Source organism: Pseudophryne corroboree, chromosome 7 (assembly GCF_028390025.1).
Source record: "Pseudophryne corroboree isolate aPseCor3 chromosome 7, aPseCor3.hap2, whole genome shotgun sequence".
Taxonomy (NCBI): domain Eukaryota; kingdom Metazoa; phylum Chordata; class Amphibia; order Anura; family Myobatrachidae; genus Pseudophryne; species Pseudophryne corroboree.
Genome location: NC_086450.1, coordinates 110,475,255 through 110,494,790, shown reverse-complemented (window position 1 = coordinate 110,494,790; position 19,536 = coordinate 110,475,255). Strand labels below are relative to the sequence as shown.

General features: G+C 47.4%; 1 protein-coding gene across 8 annotated transcripts in view; it reads left to right on the top strand.

The window, feature by feature from the left end:
* The window catches only part of FMNL2 (formin like 2), a 446,274-nt gene that overhangs the window by 245,940 nt on the left and 180,798 nt on the right, over nt 1–19,536 (top strand). For all 8 annotated transcript variants that reach the window (XM_063933532.1, XM_063933537.1, XM_063933536.1 and 5 more), the window contains exon 2: nt 9,911–9,994. In XM_063933532.1, coding sequence (XP_063789602.1) covers nt 9,911–9,994 — 84 coding nt within the window. The remainder of the gene's footprint in view (nt 1–9,910; nt 9,995–19,536) is intronic.

The following is a 19,536-nucleotide window of genomic DNA, read 5'->3' as shown; positions in this document are numbered from 1 at the left end:
CTATCAGAGCATTCCCTGTGTGTGTGCTGTGTGTCGGTACGTTTGTGTCGACATGTATGAGGAGAAAAATGATGTGGAGACGGAGCAGATTGCCTGTAATAGTGATGTCACCCCCTAGGGGGTCGACATCTGAGTGGATGAACTGTTGGAAGGAATTACGTGACAGTGTCAGCTCTGTATAAAAGACAGTGGTTGATATGAGACGGCCGGCTACTCAGCTTGTGCCTGTCCAGACGTCTCATAGGCCGTCAGGGGCTCTAAAGCGCCCGTTACCTCAGATGGCAGATATAGACGCCGACACGGATACTGACTCCAGTGTCGACGGTGAAGAGACAAATGTGACTTCCAGTAGGGCCACACGTTACATTATTGAGGCAATGAAAAATGTTTTACACATTTCTGATAATACGAGTACCACCAAAAAGGGGTATTATGTTCGGTGAGGAAAAACTACCTGTAGTTTTCCTGAATCTGAGAAATTAAATGAGGTGTGTGATGATGCGTGGGTTTCCCCCGATAACAACTGATAATTTCTAAAATGTTATTGGCATTATATCCTTTCCCGCCAGAGGTTAGGGTGCGTTGGGAAACACCCCCTAGGGTGGATAAAGCGCTCACACGCTTGTAAGAACAAGGGCTCTACCCTCTCCTGAGATGGCCGCCCTTAAGGATCCTGCTGATAGAAAGCAGGAGGGTATCCTAAAATGTATTTACACACATACTGGTGTTATACTGCGACCAGCAATCGCCTCAGCCTGGATGTGCAGTGCTGGGTTGGCGTGGTCGGATTCCCTGACTGAAAATATTGATACCCTAGATAGGGACAGTATATTATTGCCTATAGAGCATTTAAAAGATGCATTTCTATATATGCGTGATGCACAGCGGAATATTTGCCGACTGGCATCAAGTCTAAGTGCGTTGTCCATTTCTGCCAGTAGAGGGTTATGGACACGACAGTGGTCAGGTGATGCGGATTCCAAACGGCATTTGGAAGTATTGCCTTATTAAGGGGAGGAGTTATTTGGGGTCGGTCTTTCAGACCTGGTGGCCACGGCAACAGCTGGGAAATCCACGTTTGTACCCCAGGTCGCCTCTCAACATAAGAAGACGCCGTATTATCAGGCGCAGTCTTTCGTGGGCAAGCGGGCAAAAGGTTCCTCATTTCTGCCCCGTGACAGAGGGAGAGGAAAAAGGCTGCAGAAATCAGCCAGTTCCCAGGAACAGAAGCCCTCTCCCGCCTCTGCCAAGCCCTCAGTATGACGCTGGGGCTTTACAAGCAGAATCAGGCACGGTGGGGGCCCGTCTCAATGAATTTCAGCGCGCAGTGGGCTCACTCGCAAGTAGACCCCTGGATCCTTCAGGTGATATCTCAGGGGTACAAATTGGAATTCGAGACGTCTCCCCCTCGCCGTTTCCTAAAGTCGGCTTTACCGATGTCTCCTTCTGACAGGGAGGCAGTTTTGGAAGCCATTCACAAGCTCTATTCCCAGCAGGTGATAATCAAGGTACCCCTCCTGCAACAGGGAACGGGGTATTATTCCACACTGTTGTGGTACCGAAGCCGGACGGCTCGGTGAGACCGATTCTAAATCTAAAATCTTGAACACTTACATACGGAGGTTCAAATTCAAGATTGAGTCACTCAGAGCAGTGATTGCGAACCTGGAAGAAGGGGACTACATGATGTCTCGGGACATCAAGGATGCTTACCTTCATGTCCCAATTTACCCTTCTCACCAAGGGTACCTCAGGTTTATGGTACAGAACTGTCACTATCAGTTTCAGACGCTGCCGTATGGATGGTCCACGGCACACCGGGTCTTTACCAAGGTAATGGCCGAAATGATGATACTCCTTCGAAGGAAGGGAATTTTAGTTATCCCTTACTTGGACGATTCCCTGATAAGGGTAAGATCCAGGGAACAGTTGGAGGTCGGTGTAGCACTATCTCAGGTAGTGTTGCGGCAGCACGATTGGATTCTCAATATTCCAAAATCGCAGCTGATTCCGACGACTCGTCTTCTGTTCCTAGGGATGATCCTGGACACAGTCCAGAAAAAGGTGTTTCTCCCGGAGGAGAAAGTCAGGGAGTTATCCGAGCTAGTCGGGAACCTCCTATAACCGAGCCAAGTCTCAGTACATCAATGAAATGGTTCTGGGGGAAAAAAAAAAAATGGTGGCTTCCTACGAAGCAATCCCATTCGGCAGATTCCACGCAAGAACTTTCCAGTGGGACCTGCTGGACAAATGGTCCGGGTCGCATCTTCAGATGCATCAGCGGATAACCCTGTCACCAAGCACAAGGGTGTCTCTCCTGTGGTGGTTGCAGAGTGCTCATCTTCTAGAGGGCCGCACATTCAGGACTGGGTCCTGGTGACCACGGATGCCAGCCTGCGAGGCTGGGGAGCAGTCACACAGGGAAGGAATTTCCAGAGCTTATGGTCAAGCCTGGAGACATCACTTCACATAAATATCCTGAAGCTAAGGGCCATTTACAATGCTCTAAGCTCAGCAAGACCTCTGCTTCAAGGTCACCCGGAGTTGATCCATTCGGACAACATCACGGCAGTCACCCACGTAAACAGACAGGGTGACACAAGAAGCAGGAGGGCAATGGCAGAAGCTGCAAGGATTCTTCGCTGGGCGGAAAATCATGTGATAGCACTGTCAGCAGTATTCATTCCGGGAGTGGACAACTGGGAAGCAGACTTCCTCAGCAGACACGATCTCCACCCGGGAGAGTGTTGACTTCACCCAGAAGTCTTCCACATGTTTATAAAACTCGACAAGTATTGCGCCAGGTCAAGGGACCCTCAGGCAATAGCTGTAGACGCTCTGGTAACACAGTGGGTGTACCAGTCAGTGTATGTGTTCCCTCCTCTGCCTCTCATACCCAAGGTACTGAGAATTATAAGATGGAGAGGAGTAAGCACTATATTCGTGGCTCCGGATTGGCCAAGAAGGACTTGGTAACCGGAACTTCAAGAGATGCTCATGGAGGATCCGTGGCCTCTACCTCTAAGAAGGGACCTGCTCCAGCAAGGACCCTGTCTGTTCCAAGACTTACCGCGGCTGCGTTTGACGGCATGGCGGTTGAACGCCGGATCCTGAAGGAGAAAGGCATTCCGGATGAAGTCATTCCTATCCTGATCAAAGCCAGGAAAGATATAACCGCAAAACATTATCACCGCATTTGGCGAAAATATGTTGCGTGGTGCGAGGCCAGTAAGGCCCCGACGGAGGAATTTTCAACTAGGTCGATTCCTACATTTCCTGCAAACAGGAGTGTCTATGGGCCTGAAATGGTGGTCCATTAAGGTTCAAATTTCGGCCCTGTCAATTTTCTTCCAAAAAGAACTAGCTTCAGTCCCTGAAGTTCAGACGTTTGTGAAAGGGGTACTGTATATACAGCCTCTTTTTGTGCCTCCAGTGGCACCTTGGGATCTAAATGTAGTTTTTGGGTTCCAAAAGTCACATTGGTTTGAACCACTTAAATATGTGGAGTTAAAATATCTCACATGGAAAGTGGTCATGCTGTTGGCCCTGGCCTGGGCCAGGTGCGTGTCAGAATTGGAGGCTTTATCCTGTAAAAGCCCTCATCTGATTTTCCATTCGGACAGGGCGGAATTGAGGACTTGTCCTCAGTTTCTCCCTAAGGTGGTTTTCAGCGTTTTCACCTGAATCAACCTATTGTGGTGCCTGCGGCTACTAGGGACTTGGAGGACTCCAAGTTGCTAGACGTTGTCAGAGCCCTGGAAATATAGGTTTCCAGGACGGCTGGAGTCAGAAAATCTGACTCGTTGTTTATTCTGTATGCACCCAACAAGCTGGGTGCTCCTGCTTCTAAGCAGACTATTGCTCGTTGGATTTGTAGTACAATTCAGCTTGCACATTCTGTGGCAGGCCTGCCACAGCCAAAATCTGTAAAAGCCCATTCCACAAGGAAGGGGGCTCATCTTGGGCGGCTGCCCGAGGGGTCTCGGCTTTACAACTTTGCCGAGTAGCTACTTGGTCAGGAGCAAATACGTTTGTAAAATTCTACAAATTTGATACCCTGGCTGAGGAGGACCTGGAGTTCTCTCATTTGGTGCTGCAGAGTCATCCGCACTCTCCCGCCCGTTTGGGAGCTTTGGTATAATCCCCATGGTCCTTACGGAGTCCCCAGCATCCACTAGGACGTCAGAGAAAATAAGAATTTACTTACCGATAATTCTATTTCTCGTAGTCCGTAGTGGATGCTGGGCGCCCATCCCAAGTGCGGATTGTCTGCAATACTGGTACATAGTTATTGTTACCAAAAAATCGGGTTATTGCTGTAGTGAGCCATCTTTTCTAGAGGCTCCTCTGTTATCATGCTGTTAACTGGGTTTAGATCACAAGTTATATGGTGTGATTGGTGTGGCTGGTATGAGTCTTACCCGGGATTCAAAATCCTTCCTTATTGTGTACGCTCATCCGGGCACAGTATCCTAACTGAGGCTTGGAGGAGGGTCATAGGGGGAGGAGCCAGTGCACACCAGGTAGTTCTAAAGCTTTACTTTTGTGCCCAGTCTCCTGCGGAGCCGCTATTCCCCATGGTCCTTACGGAGTCCCCAGCATCCACTACGGACTACGAGAAATAGAATTATCGGTAAGTAAATTCTTATTATATACGACCATTGTGCGTAAACCCAAAACCTAATAGTGTGAATCATGACCAACATGAAATGTAATTTTTGTCATCCAGTAAATGTAAGGCCACAAAGACTTCCTCGATGTGTTTCTGATTCCATATTTCAGTGATTTAATCTTTAGTAAATCCCCCAGCACTTTCGAGTCCCCATCTGTTACTGTGGTTAGAGCTCTAGGTTCTGTCCTTGTCCACACAGAGCTTTTGAAATGGAAACTTCACCTATAGAATTTGGCAGATTAGGGAAGAGGTAATTTCTTTTAGAAGTTATTCATATTTTTTTTATTTTTATTAACCTGCACAAAGCTGCCAAAATACTTCTCATGCACAGCTGCAAATCTTCTATGGGAGGAAAGCACGAGTCAGGGCAGGTTTGAAAATGCATGTAAGAAAACATAGTTTGGTGATACACTTCCAAGTTATTTTATATTACAACACAATATAGTATGTAATATATCAGAATAAAACATCTTTAGACTTAATATGGTTTCAGAATGAAACTACAGAAAAATGCACGTATAGGACTATAGTACCCCACGGGTTGTGACTTGGGGATTGTGGTTACATTGTTATTTATTTGTTTTTGGATCGCCATACATAAACTCTTAATAAATTATATTTAAACATGTCAGTTATGTTTTTGTCCATGTTCAGTAAAGCATACAAAGGCTGATTGTGCATCTTTTGCTGCAGTTGCGTCTGCGTTTTTATGATTCCCTAGTGTACATCTGTGCATCCAAATGTGCACCAACCATCAGCCTTCATAGACACAGAAATACAGCTTGGTGCCTCAGCTGCAACATCGAAACTTGTACCTGCCATATGCGAGCAGCTCAGCATCTCTGTATCTCACCGACACTGATCCACTGACCCATATATTTATTCTACCGTGCGTCCAAATCTGTACCTCTACGCTGCATAGTACGTACAGAATTGGGACACAGGCGTGGTGCGACTCAGATGCATGCACAGGTGAACAATCATTGGCCGCTTGTGTGAATATCGATAGTGTCCAACACAGAATCAGGCCCATACCAGTTAGGGATGTTCTGCACATTAGCACGAATAGCATCTTAAATGATGTTGGATTAGCCCAAGTGAAATTATATTATAGTTTCCAGCTGAACCATTGCATATCACGTATGTGTGATTTAAAATTGAAAGCATGCACATAAAGGAGGTGTAATCACACCACATGCGAGGGTGACCACCCTCATTGCCGGTGTTCCATGTACCCTTGGAAGCTCTGGGCTGCACTGAGCCCCTTTTTCCTCCTCAATGCCACCCTCACCTACTGCCATACTCATACTCCCAACTGTCCCTATTTTCGCTGGACAGACCCGTTTTTTTGGGACTGTCCCGCTGTCCCACCCGCGGGCCGCAGTGTCACGTGGTGGGCGGGGGCAGTTGGGAGGCTCCTATTATCGCTGACCTGCTTAGCAGAGCAGCGGTGAATAGACGCTGTGCACATGCACACAGCATCTATTCACAGGTGACAGAGGGAGAGAGGGCATGCCAGCAACTCACAGAGCGCTGGGTATGCCTCCTCAGTGACGAAAATGGGGCATGGCTGGTGAGCGCGGCACTCCTGCAAAGCCACACCCTTTTACACAGACAATGCTCCCTTTTCTGGCATGAAGCCACACCCTATTATACACAGTCCACGCCCTATTTTCTCGCTGTGCCTTTATCCCGATCACTGCTTTAGAAATGTTGGGAGGTATGCATACTTACTGACTCCCCCTGAATGTGCGACAGACTGCATAATCCTGGTGGAGGGAGGGAGGGAGTTAGAGGGGTCATTTTAGGTGAAAGAAATAGCAGAGTTCGTCATACTGTATGTTAGTTAGATGCACAGTTGGATGTAAGTCAGTTTTATGATGCCTCTCAGACAGGGCAGTACGTGCCCTTTACAGCGCTGCACACATAAGTATTGCTTTCAGTAGCTCCTCTAAATGCTTTCTATAAAGTAGGCAAGTACTGTATGTTGTATAATGAGAGGTACTACCATGCTGAGACTTGTAGTTCCACACAGAAAAAAAAGAGTAAATGCAGGTGCACACACTAAGTACTAAGAACACTGTTAATCAGTACAATTGTAATAACCTCTGCAATTTAACATGGAGTAAAATTGAGGTTCTTAACATGATTTTGAGCAAAAATATGGGCCCATCTGCCACGAACAGGTGACCTCATTAGATGGGTCCCTAACATTCCTAAGGTTCAAGTTCAGAGTGCGGCCAGGATGACATTGCATCATACTTTGCTTTTACCACGGAATAACTTTTAAACAAATTGCACCAAATATACGTGGAAGTAAAATATCAAACCACACCCATATTTTGTGATGCAAGACCCCTTTCCAAGCAGGTCATCCCATTTTCTGAATCCGCGATGATAGGCGTTGCACCAGCCAGATGAGAGTAGTTATCTTGCTTTCAAGCTGCACATTTAGATGTAAATCTGCAGTAAACAGAAAGTAAAAAGTGAAGTAACTAATGTGAGATAATTAGGTTGCTGTGTATAGGAGCTGTGACTTGTTTGCATGGGTTCGGTATGTAGTACCGCCGCCCGTGATGCCGAATGTTACTATCCCGACATCGGCATCCCGAGCTTTGGGATGCCGGCAGGGTGGCGGGGGCAACTAAGCCCCTTGCGTGCTCGGTGGAGAGCTACGCTCACCACGGGTTCTATTCTCCCTCTGTGGGTGTTGTGGACACCCATAGAGGGGGAATCACCTACCTCACTGGTATACCGTCGGCGGTATGGTGCCCCCGTCGGGATCCCTGCATCTGTATTTTGACCGCCAGGATCCCGTCTGTCGGTATTCTACCCGCATACCCTTTACACATGTGTGCTGGCCTGGGATAATGGCGAACAACACTTGGAAAGCAACACATGCTTTTTTCCGTTTATTTTGTTGCTCTTTTACGAGCACAATCTATTGCGTACGCTAACGGCTCAGAAATAACCTAGCTCAAGTTCTGACATTTTAAAGGCAATATTAATATTTTAGAACATGGTGCTGGGAAGGAGAATATAAGAAACCATTTGCCTATTTGTTATGCGCTGTACAGGCGGAAATGTGTGCAAAGCAAATAAACAGCAACTCGGTGTGAGCAATACTGGAAAGATGTGTTTTCAGGAGAGATGAAAGAAAAAGTGATAAACTAGAGGATTTCTTTCCAAACCAGTGTTCCTGCCAGACATGAATACATACAGTATAATCACAGCGCAGCCAGTACATGTATAGTACTGTAGGTGTTAGCAGGGATGAGCCATAAGACATCACAAGAAGTACTGTATATGCTGCACTTGAAAGACAAGTGTCTGTCAGTCATTTATAAATGTCATTTGATACACTGCTTGTAAGTGGTATTTGCCAACATAGCTGCTGTGTTAGCTGCCACCATAGCTTCCAAAGTGACATATGTATTTAGTTTGGTCAGTGTCTTGTAGTTATAGACAACCTGATACCCTTCATAAATGGCCTCTAACCTTCTAAATGGCTGCATATGACCCTTAATCGGAGTAATTGCTGAAAACGGTCCATTTAATTAAAGGGAGAACTATTTATATGGTGTTGGCAGAGTATATTGGATTGCCTAGTGCAGTGACATCAGCCCACACACTTAATGACTTAAACAGTAATGCAGGTTTATTCAGTGAGCACAGGTGACTCAGATGTAATACTGATATAGGCAATTAGGGGCCCTTATATCATACAAGGTAACAGCAGTGTTAGCGGTACTTATCAGGAGTTGTCTACGGTGGTGAGGGACGGAGGACTGCACAGCCGTGCAGTCTGACTCCCGCTGTAGAGAAGATGCGGTGCCTGGCTCAGCGTCAGCTCCGGATCCGCGATACATGCAATGGAACGCTGTGAGTCTCTGTAGCTGACATCCGTTCCCCGTCTCAGTTCTGCATACTTGCACACACCAGGACTCAGTCTTTCTCACTCACTATCAGATGGAGGAGCAGGGATTACATCACATAGCTCCGCCTCCGAGTTACTCTTGGCACTAGGGGATTAAAAGTAGGGGATGCGCCCATAGACTGCTGTGTAGAAGGAGATAGGCACAGAGCGCACCATATCCTAACATATGGGTGTCTCTATATTGGGCGCAGGGTGTGCAGTGCACATGGGCACTTGGGATTAGGAGGTCTACACACCACACACTGTACCTATAGACTGGACTTAGCTGTCGGCACTGCAGAAATCACAAGGAAAGTGGTGCAGTGCCAAAGTCTACTCAGCGCAGGTGCTAATGAGAAGGGGGTGCTAGGGGCTGCATTTGGAGCTGCTAATGGGCCCCCTCCTCTCTTCGCCACTTGCCTGGTGTGGTCGCTTCGTTTGCAGCCACACCAGGACGTGTGTTATCTGACCTGATTGCAAACAATGCCAACCCATCGCAAATAATGCCAAACCCATCTTTTACCTACTGATCAGTAGGTATATGCTCATTTTAGCATTAAACAATGCTTGCCTGCTCTACTAGAACGCCTGGGAGACTCACACACTTCAATGAGTTTTCCAAAGTGGTCCAACTTCCCGGATCATGACAACTCACTAAAGTGGCAGTCTGTGGGTATGATGACATGATTCGCACTATGATGATCTGATTTGTGGCATTGTGTTTGGGGGTTTACGGGGCTTAATGAATCATTAAATTAAATCATTGTCAAAAGCAATATATTTATGTGTGACTAGAATGTGTTTGGTAGTCTATTACGGTTGGTATGCTTTTTAGGGTTGGTGATTCTATTTGTGGAAGCTTATAGATAACCATAACTGCCAACACTACAGATTTTTCACAGTTAATCACAATTTCCAACTGTCATAAGATTTGTGGTCTATTAAAAATGGGTGGTCCCTCATTTTAGTAGAAGTGGTTTGGGGATCAAAGGCAAAGTCTGTTTGATTGATTCCCATTTTCCAATAGGGCACAGGTTCTCAAACTCGGTCCTCTGGACCCCACACAGTGCATGTTTTGCAGGTCTCCTCACAGAATCGCAAGTGAAATAATTAGCTCCACCTGTGGACCTTTTAAAATGTGTCCGTGAGTAATTAATACACCTGTGCACTTGCCGGGTTACCTGCAAAACATGCACTGTGTGGGGTCCAGAGGACCGAGTTTGAGAACCACTGCAATAGGGTATGCTGGAATGCAAAATACATGATCGTAAATGCAAAATTCTAAGTCTAATAATTAACATCTGTTCTTTGTTTTCTTTCAGAATGCTATGAACCTTCCTCCTGATAAGGCCAGATTACTGCGCCAGTATGACAACGAGAAAAAATGGGAACTTATCTGCGATCAGGTAAAAAAAACGTTTATGATCGCCACATATTAATTTGTTTATTTACATAGCGCCAGCATATTTAATAGCACTTTACAGTTGGGATCATAACAAATAATAAAACAAGACTGGGTAGACAAACAAAGGCGCTAGGAGGGCACCTACCTATGTTATAAACAATATTGTCAGTTGATTCATCTATTTTTTGCAACATAGTGACAAAGCACTGTAACTAAAAAGGAGATTAACATGGAAGAAAAAATTGTTGCAGCTTCAAAAATCTGACTTTAATGGTCATTAAGAAAGTGTCAAATGTTTGTAACTATAGATGCAAGTGCACAAATTGGTAAATTGGATATTTCCAGATTGCATATGGTGGAAAGAGAAACAATAATTATGTCCAACTTATGATGACCTTTGGACATCCCATAAGAAAAAATATTAGTAAAAAAATCGTATCTTTTGTGTGTTCGGGTGAGGAGACACTCTTGGGTTAGATTACTTGTCTACTCTCCTTGTATGTCCCAGGGGAGTAGACCCACCTCCTATGTAAGTGGGCAGTTTGGAGGCTCACGCAGACCTCCCAACATGACCCTCTCCAGGAGGGACACAATGCTCTACTTCTGGACTTTTCTTTTAATGTATGATTGTCGGCACCTGTGTCGAACAGGTTAGTGGATAAGAAAGGTGTTTCAGCACAGGTGATGGAAATCATAAATGAAGAGGGAAGTCCAGGAGCAGAGCATGCTGTCCCTCCTGGAGAGACTCATGTTGGGAGGTATGCTCATGACATTGCACAGTGGGGAGATCCCCTGCAGCTCCCAACTGGACCTATCTCTTTGAGATCTCACGGAGAGTACCATCAAAAGGTATGTATGCTTCTCACCCTCTCCAGGCCTTGAGCATACCTCCCAACATGACCCTCTCCAGGAAGGACAGAATGCTCTGCTCCTGGACTTCCCTCTTAATTTATGATTGCCATCACCTGTGCTGAAACACCTTTCTTATCCATTAACCTGTTCAATACAGGTGCCGGCAATCATAAATTAAAAGAAAAGTCCAGAAGCAGAGCATTGTGTCCCTCCTGGAGAGGGTCATGTTGGGAGGTATGCCTTGAGTCTCATTTAAATATCCCAGTTCATAAAATGACATGTCATTTTCATGTGGAAGCAATCTGAGACGTCTAGTGTGTTCAGCCTACATTTACAGTAGGTACGATTGCCCCAATCCACCCAGTTTCTCATATCAGAAGTTGCCATTATCTTGTTGCACAGTAAGGTTTCAATAATTTTCTGTAGGTGCATTTGTGCAAAAATAGGTATTTTCACAAAAGTTTCATGCACACTAACAGATGACACTTACCTTGTGCAATATTTATATATTTTTAAAGGCTACATTGTCATACAAATTAAAACTATACCATATACAGTAGATCATAATACCCCTTTGAAAGTCTTATTTTCCAGCCAAACATGCTGCATGCTGATATCTAAATGAACACTCTCGTTGTATCACCTTTTTACCTTCAGCCACTTAGCACAGATTTACCACCTTATCTCCAATGATTGACAGGTGTTTTGAAAAACAAATCTGTCTGCAATCCATTAATCAACTGATGTAACTACTCCAGTATGATATTATGTAAGCAAGCAATAGGATTATGTCATCTTCCGGATTCCTTTCTTGTAACACAGGCAATATTTTTAACCCTGATTAGGAAGGATGTCCCCCATTCCCCCTCTGGCTTAGAATAGAAGTAGTTACTCTAATCATCATCCAACCATCACCACTACCAGGAAATATTCATCTTCCACTCCAGAGGACTTGGGTAACACAGCCTGCGTCATTATAGACGGCTGCAGGAGATTGAGGACGTTCCATAACTTTCCCTATGCGGTTATTTTTTCTTTCTCGGATGAGGAATAAAATTCACGTGTTCTTCCATAAATTAGGCAATTAATTCAGCAAGGAATTTACAAATGCTAAGTTGCAAAGTCATGAATTGCAGTTAGTTGACATTTCTGGAGCGGTAGATGAAGATGAGCCTGCGGGAATTCCTTCTTCTCATCGCTCTGGGACAAGTGCAGCACAGAATGCAAATGACTTCAGTACTAGCTAGCCCAATGCTCTATACAAGGTGCTTCCGAGCCCAATGGTATATTGTGAAATGCAATGCAAATATGCTGTGTGCAGTCATGTTAACAGCCCTTTTAGTCGCCCCTAGTCGTGAGCGAGTTTACTAGTACCAGACGAACAAGCAGATTCTGCTGATTAAAATGATATGCAGAAATGCCTTTGTGCGACTGCGGCTGTACCTGCATATGAAATGCTACGTTACAGTGTTTTCCTGGAAGATGCTATGATGTAGCACAGCCGTGGCCAACCTGTGGCTCTTGAGCCGCATGCGGCTCTTTCTTTATTCAAATGGGCTTCCGACACTCAAAGTCACCTGACCACAACAGATCCTGGAAACGGGTGCACTCCAATCAGACACACAGCAGCACTACGGAAACTGAAAACTGAGGAAGCCATATACTGGGCTGTAGTGACATATGACTGTGGGCTAGAGTGACACAAGGGGGAGCTGGCTGGAGTGACACAGAAGGATCCTGGTAGGAGAGACATAATGGGGGAGCTGGCTGGAGTGACACAGAAGGATCCTGGTAGGAGAGACATAATGGGTGTGCTGGCTGGAGTGACACAGGAGGGTGCTGGCAAGAGTGACACAATGGGGACCTTGCTGGAGTGACAAAGGAGAATCCTGGCAGGAGAGACACAATGGGGAGCTGACTGGAGTGACACAGGAGGGTGCTGGCTGGAGTGACACACTGACACCTGGGGAAACTGGCTGGAGTGACACATGGAGGAGCTGAAGTGTATTATGTGAATATGGCTTTTTCAATATATTTTATGTGGATCTGGATTTTTTTAATTATTTTATGTGGAAGTGTCTTTTTCAATGTATTTTATGTTGATTCTGGCTTTAAAATGTATTTTATGTGGATCTGGCATTTTCATTGTCTTTTATACCAGTGGTGTGGCCTAGCAGGCACAAAGTCACACCCCATTTTTGCACATGCGCCTTTGGCTTGATGTCGGCTCTTTGACATACCTAACAAGATTTTTTGTCTCTTTGTCTCTGACTGGTTGGCCACCCCTGATGTAGCATTTTGTATGTAGATACAGCCGCGGATGCACGCCGCATATCATTGTAATCAGCATAACCTGCTTGTGCGTCTTATTAGCATAGTGATGTGAATAAGACGCATCTTGGGCAAAAAAATACGCAGACGTTAACAGAGTTGCACTGGAACTGCCGGCTCACTTACGCCAGGCATCTCGCGGTACTTGGCGTATTGAGGCTGGATGTAGGAGGACACATCTGTATAAAGCAGCAAGCAAAAATGTGTAAAACATAAAGAGGTATTTCTGTTGTTCCAACTAAAGAAGGTAGTAAAGACAATATGATCGATTATGTTACATTTCAGTATTGTTACGGGGAATTTTATTCTGCTACCAAGGAATTCTCTTGTCAATCGATTCCTATACATGGTAAAGTCAATTCCTCTTTTTATATATTGAGTGGGGTAAATTAGCTGAATAACCACAATATTATTTAACTGTTCTGTCCCTACAGGGCCAATAACCATCCAAATTGCAATGTATAGCCACAGTATGTATAGCAATGTATAGTCTGAACCATGCAGGAAAATACTTTGTTCTATGCCAAACTGACATTCCACTGCAGCCCCGCTAAAAAGTAAAGTATTACCTTCCACCTTCTCTCCATCTGAGGCACCGTCCATATCCTTAGGACAGTGTACTAATGTTATCTAATCCATCTCAAAAAGCTGAGGCTGCAGTTATTAGAGCTACTGTGACTTCATTGACCTGGCCCATTTATAAATACTGAATAATCCACAGAGTCATTTTCTTCAGTGAATGGGATCCGGGAGGCGCACCCACTCTTCCAGGATTCGGGGGACCAGGGGTGTATCTAGGGGTCTGAGCGCCCCTGGCAAAGTAAGGAACTGGCGCCCCCCTCCTCCCCCACCCAGGAACACAGAAGGGGGAGTTACAGATAGGCTGAGGTCAGGGACACTGAGGGAGAATTACAGGAAGGGTGCGGGTAGGGACAATGAGGTGGAGGGCTAACAGGGAGGCTGAGGTCAGGGACACTGAGGGGCAATTACAGGGAGGGTGTGGGCAGGGATACTGAGGGGCAATTACAGGGAGGGTGTGGGCAGGGACACTGAGTGGGAATTACAGGAGTGTGCGGGCAGGGACACTGAGGGGCAATTACAGGGAGTGTGTGGGCAGGGATACTGAGGGGAAATTATGGGAGGGTGCGGGCAGGGACACTGAGGGGAAATTACAGGAGTGTGCGGGCAGGGACACTGAGGGGGAATTACAGGAGTGTGCGGGCAGGGACACTGAGGGGGAATTACAGGAGGCTGTGGGCAGGGACAGTGAGGGGGGAGTCACAGGGAGGCCGAGGTCAGGGACACTGAGGGGGAATTACAGGAGTGTGCGGGCAGGGACACTGAGGTGGAATTACAGGAGGGTGTGGGCAGGGACACTGAGGGGGGAGTCACAGGGAGGCTGAGGTCAGGGACACTAAGGGGGAATTACAGGGAGGGTGCAGGCGGGGACACTGAGGAGGAATTACGAGGAGGGTGCTGGCACGGACACTGATACCCCTTTGCCACCTCTAAAGCATGGGTCGCAGCCGGGGGCCTGACACGGGTGCTACCAGGCTGCGGCCCGTGCTCAGCTCCTTTCCCACTGCGCTCACCAACCCGGCATATTGCCGGGTTGGTGACGCTGCTAGCGACGCGGCAGGGGCGGCGCTGGTAGATCACATGATCTCCCAGCGCCTCCCTTCCATAGACTGTGAACGGGAGCCGTGTCACATTGACACGGCTTCCGTTTACACTGCACAGCTTACCGGGTTGAACTCGTGTTCAAGCCGGTAAGCTACCCAGGTAGGATTCCCGGATCACTTGATCCAGGTTGACCCTTTTCCACTATCAAAAAACACGGGTAAATGCGTGCCCCCGTGCATTTACCCGTGTTTTTTGAGCTAGTGGAAAAGGGGTATGAGATGGAATAACGGGGAGGGTACAGGCAGGGAGACTGAGGGGGAATTACGAGGAGTGTGCAGGCAGAGACACTGAGGTTGAATTACGGTTAGGGTGCGGGTAGGGACACTGAGAGGGAATTACGGTTAGGGTGCGGGTAGGGACACTGAGAGGGAATTACGGGGAGGATGCGGGCAGGGATACTGAAGGGGAATTATGGGAAGGGTGTGGGCAGGGTCACTGAGGGGGCAGTTACAGGGATGGTGCGGGCAGAGACACTGAGGGGGAATTACAGGAGTGTATGGGCAGGGTCACTGAGGGATCAGGTACAGGGATGGTGCGGGCAGGGACACTGAGGGGGAATTACAAGGAGGGTGCAGGCAGGGACACCGAGGGGATATATGCACACACACATACATACAGTTAAAAACCCCTCTCTAGGTGTGATGACACTAAATCCAGTTGACAATGTGTGCTGGGACTTGTAGTCTCAACACAGCCGGACAGGCAGTCACTGATCTAGATACCTCTCCATACAGAGCTCTTTGTAACCTGTGATCCAGACTGCCAGGATAGACCATGCAGTGCAGCTACGGTACCGCAGGAAATGTACAGGTATGCTCATGCTGCACTGCTGACTGGTGCTGATTGTAGGGGCTGGTGTTTGGTGACAGACCGCGTGGGACCAATGAGAAGGGGAGCGGATGAGGAAGAGGAGGTGCCTCGCCCCTCCTTTTACCTGGAAGTGCCCCGCTACCCGGCTATATTCACTATCATTGTGACTGTAGTCACAGAGAGTGTCAGAGTGCAATACGCTTCTGAGAGTCCGGCAGTGGATGAGCACTGCTAAGGGATGTACTCAGTGAGAACTACTATGTCATTCTACCCACTGGCGCGGGTGGCACTGCCGGGCGGCACCCCTCCTTGGCCGGCGCCCCTGGCAAGTGCCATCCTGGCCAATAGGAAGATACACCCCTGCGGGGGACTACCCCAAAAAATAAGGAGTCTCCCGCATCTTCCGGGAGAGTATGGTATGTAATACAGCAAAGTTATACACAGACTTGGATATATGTTAACGTCAGATAAGACACAGGGTAGATGTATCAAAGCTTGGAGAGAGATAAAGTACATGCTGAGGAGCATGGAAAGCACAGTTTAATTCAGCTAGATCACCCAATGGGATGCAGTTAAAATGCTAGCTGTCGGGATCCCTTCGTTCAGGAGTCCGACGCCGGGATCCCGAAAGCCAGTGAAATGCTGACAGAGGAAATCCCAACCGCTGCCCCGTTCTCCCACTCGGTTGGTGGGTCCATGCCACCAACCGAATGGGAATAGAACCTGTAGCGAGCAAAGCGAGCCACCATGCCTGAAGCGACTCGCTGCCCCCTACTGGGGTGTGGTATGGAAGGTAGATAGTAACTAGGTCGACAGTGTCTAGGTCGACCACTATTGGTCGACAGTAACTAGGTTGACAGGGTCTCTAGGTCGACAGGTCAAAAGGTCGACATGAGTTTTTATGGGGGGGTTTGTGTCATTTTCTTCGTAGAGTGACCGGGAACCCCAATTAGTGCACGGTGTCCCCTCGCATGGCTCGGCAAGATTACCGTTCCAATCATAGTCCACGTGGATCGTTAAGTATGAAAAGGTTCAAAAAAAGAAAAAAATTGTGAAAAACTCATGTCGACCTTTTGACCTAGAACATGTCGACCTAGAGACCCTGTCGACCTAGTTACTGTCGACCAATAGGGGTCGACTTAGATAGTGTCGACCTAGTTACTGTCGACCTAGAGACCGGATCCCCCCCTACTGACAGCAGGTATCCCGTCTGCCGGTAACACCTACCGGATCCCACCCAATATATGAGTTATTACCATACTGCCGAACTATCCTCCGGAAAGGCAGAATGATTTGTTGTAAATAGGGTGGAGCTTTCCAGTTTTGGGATATTCACATTTTGGTAGTATGTGTGTGATAGGACTACATTGTCCTGATGTTCTAGCTTTGGTATGTACTGGCCACACTACACTGCAGACTTATTCAGTCCAAAGATCCAGAACTGTAATTCTGTGCCCGACTGCTCGTGATATCTGGACCACAGGTGGACAGTGTCTAGATAGACAGTCAATAGGTCGACATCATATGGTCAACATGTACCAAAGGTCGACACAGTCAAAAGGTCGGCAGGTAAAAGGTAGACGGCGCTTAAGGTTGACAGGTTCAGCTGGTCGACATGACAATGGCTGAGACACATATGGTTAACAAGTGTTTCTCTAACGTCCTAAGTGGATGCTGGGGACTCCGTAAGGACCATGGGGAATAGCGGCTCCGCAGGAGACTGGGCACATCTAAAGAAAGCTTTAGGACTATCTGGTGTGCACTGGCTCCTCCCCCTATGACCCTCCTCCAAGCCTCAGTTAGATCTCTGTGCCCGAACGAGAAGGGTGCACACTAGGGGCTCTCCTGAGCTTCTTAGTGAAAGTTTTAGTTTAGGTTTTTTATTTTCAGTGAGACCTGCTGGCAACAGGCTCACTGCATCGAGGGACTAAGGGGAGAAGAAGCGAACTCACCTGCGTGCAGAGTGGATTGGGCTTCTTAGGCTACTGGACATTAGCTCCAGAGGGACGATCACAGGCCCAGCCATGGATGGGTCCCAGAGCCGCGCCGCCGGCCCCCTTACAGAGCCAGAAGACAGAAGAGGTCCGGAAAATCGGCGGCAGAAGACATCCTGTCTTCACCAAGGTAGCGCACAGCACTGCAGCTGTGCGCCATTGCTCCTCAGCACACTTCACACTTCGGTCACTGAGGGTGCAGGGCGCTAGGGGGGGGCGCCCTGAGCAGCAATAAAAACACCTTGGCTGGCGAAAATACATCACATATAGCCCCCAGGGCTATATGGATGAATTTTAACCCCTGCCAGAATCCATAAAAAAGCAGGAGAAAAGTCCGCGAAAAAGGGGCGGAGCCTATCTCCTCAGCACACTGGCGCCATTTTCCCTCACAGCTCAGTTGGAGGGAAGCTCCCCTGGCTCTCCCCTGCAGTCACTACACTACAGAAAGGGTTAAAAAAGAGAGGGGGGCACTAATTAGGCGCAGTATTAACAATACAGCAGCTATAAGGGGAAAAACACTTATATAAGGTTATCCCTGTATATATATATAGCGCTTTGGTGTGTGCTGGCAAACTCTCCCTCTGTCTCCCCAAAGGGCTAGTGGGGTCCTGTCCTCTATCAGAGCATTCCCTGTGTGTGTGCTGTATGTCGGTACGTTTGTGTCGACATGTATGAGGAGAAAAATGATGTGGAGACGGAGCAGATTGCCTGTAATAGTGATGTCACCCCCTAGGGGGTCGACACCTGAATGGATGAACTGTTGGAAGGAATTACGTGACAGTGTCAGCTCTGTATAAAAGACAGTGGTTGACATGAGACAGCCGGCTACTCAGCTTGTGCCTGTCCAGACGTCTCATAGGCCGTCAGGGGCTCTAAAGCGCCCGTTACCTCAGATGGCAGATATAGACGCCGACACGGATACTGACTCCAGTGTCGACGGTGAAGAGACAAATGTGACTTCCAGTAGGGCCACACGTTACATGATTGAGGCAATGAAAAATGTTTTACACATTTCTGATAATACGAGTACCACCAAAAAGGGGTATTATGTTCGGTGAGGAAAAACTACCTGTAGTTTTCCTGAATCTGAGAAATTAAATGAGGTGTGTGATGATGCGTGGGTTTCCCCCGATAACAACTGATAATTTCTAAAATGTTATTGGCATTATATCCTTTCCCGCCAGAGGTTAGGGTGCGTTGGGAAACACCCCCTAGGGTGGATAAAGCGCTCACACGTTTGTAAGGGCTCTACCCTCTCCTGAGATGGCCGCCCTTAAGGATCCTGCTGATAGAAAGCAGGAGGGTATCCTAAAATGTATTTACACACATACTGGTGTTATACTGCGACCAGCAATCGCCTCAGCCTGGATGTGCAGTGCTGGGTTGGCGTGGTCGGATTCCCTGACTGAAAATATTGATACCCTAGATAGGGACAGTATATTTTTGCCTATAGAGCATTTAAAAGATGCATTTCTATATATGCGTGATGCACAGCGGAATATTTGCCGACTGGCATCAAGTCTAAGTGCGTTGTCCATTTCTACCAGTAGAGGGTTATGGACACGTCAGTGGTCAGGTGATGCGTATTCCAAACGGCATTTGGAAGTATTGCCTTAATAAGGGGAGGAGTTATTTGGGGTCGGTCTTTCAGACCTGGTGGCCACGGCAACAGCTGGGAAATCCACGTTTGTACCCCAGGTCGCCTCTCAACATGAGAAGACGCCGTATTATCAGGCGCAGTCTTTTCGTGAACAAGCGGGCAAAATGTTCCTCATTTCTGCCCCGTGACAGAGGGAGAGGAAAAAGGCTGCAGAAATCAGCCAGTTCCCAGGAACAGAAACCCTCTCCCGCCTCTGCCAAACCCTCAGTATGA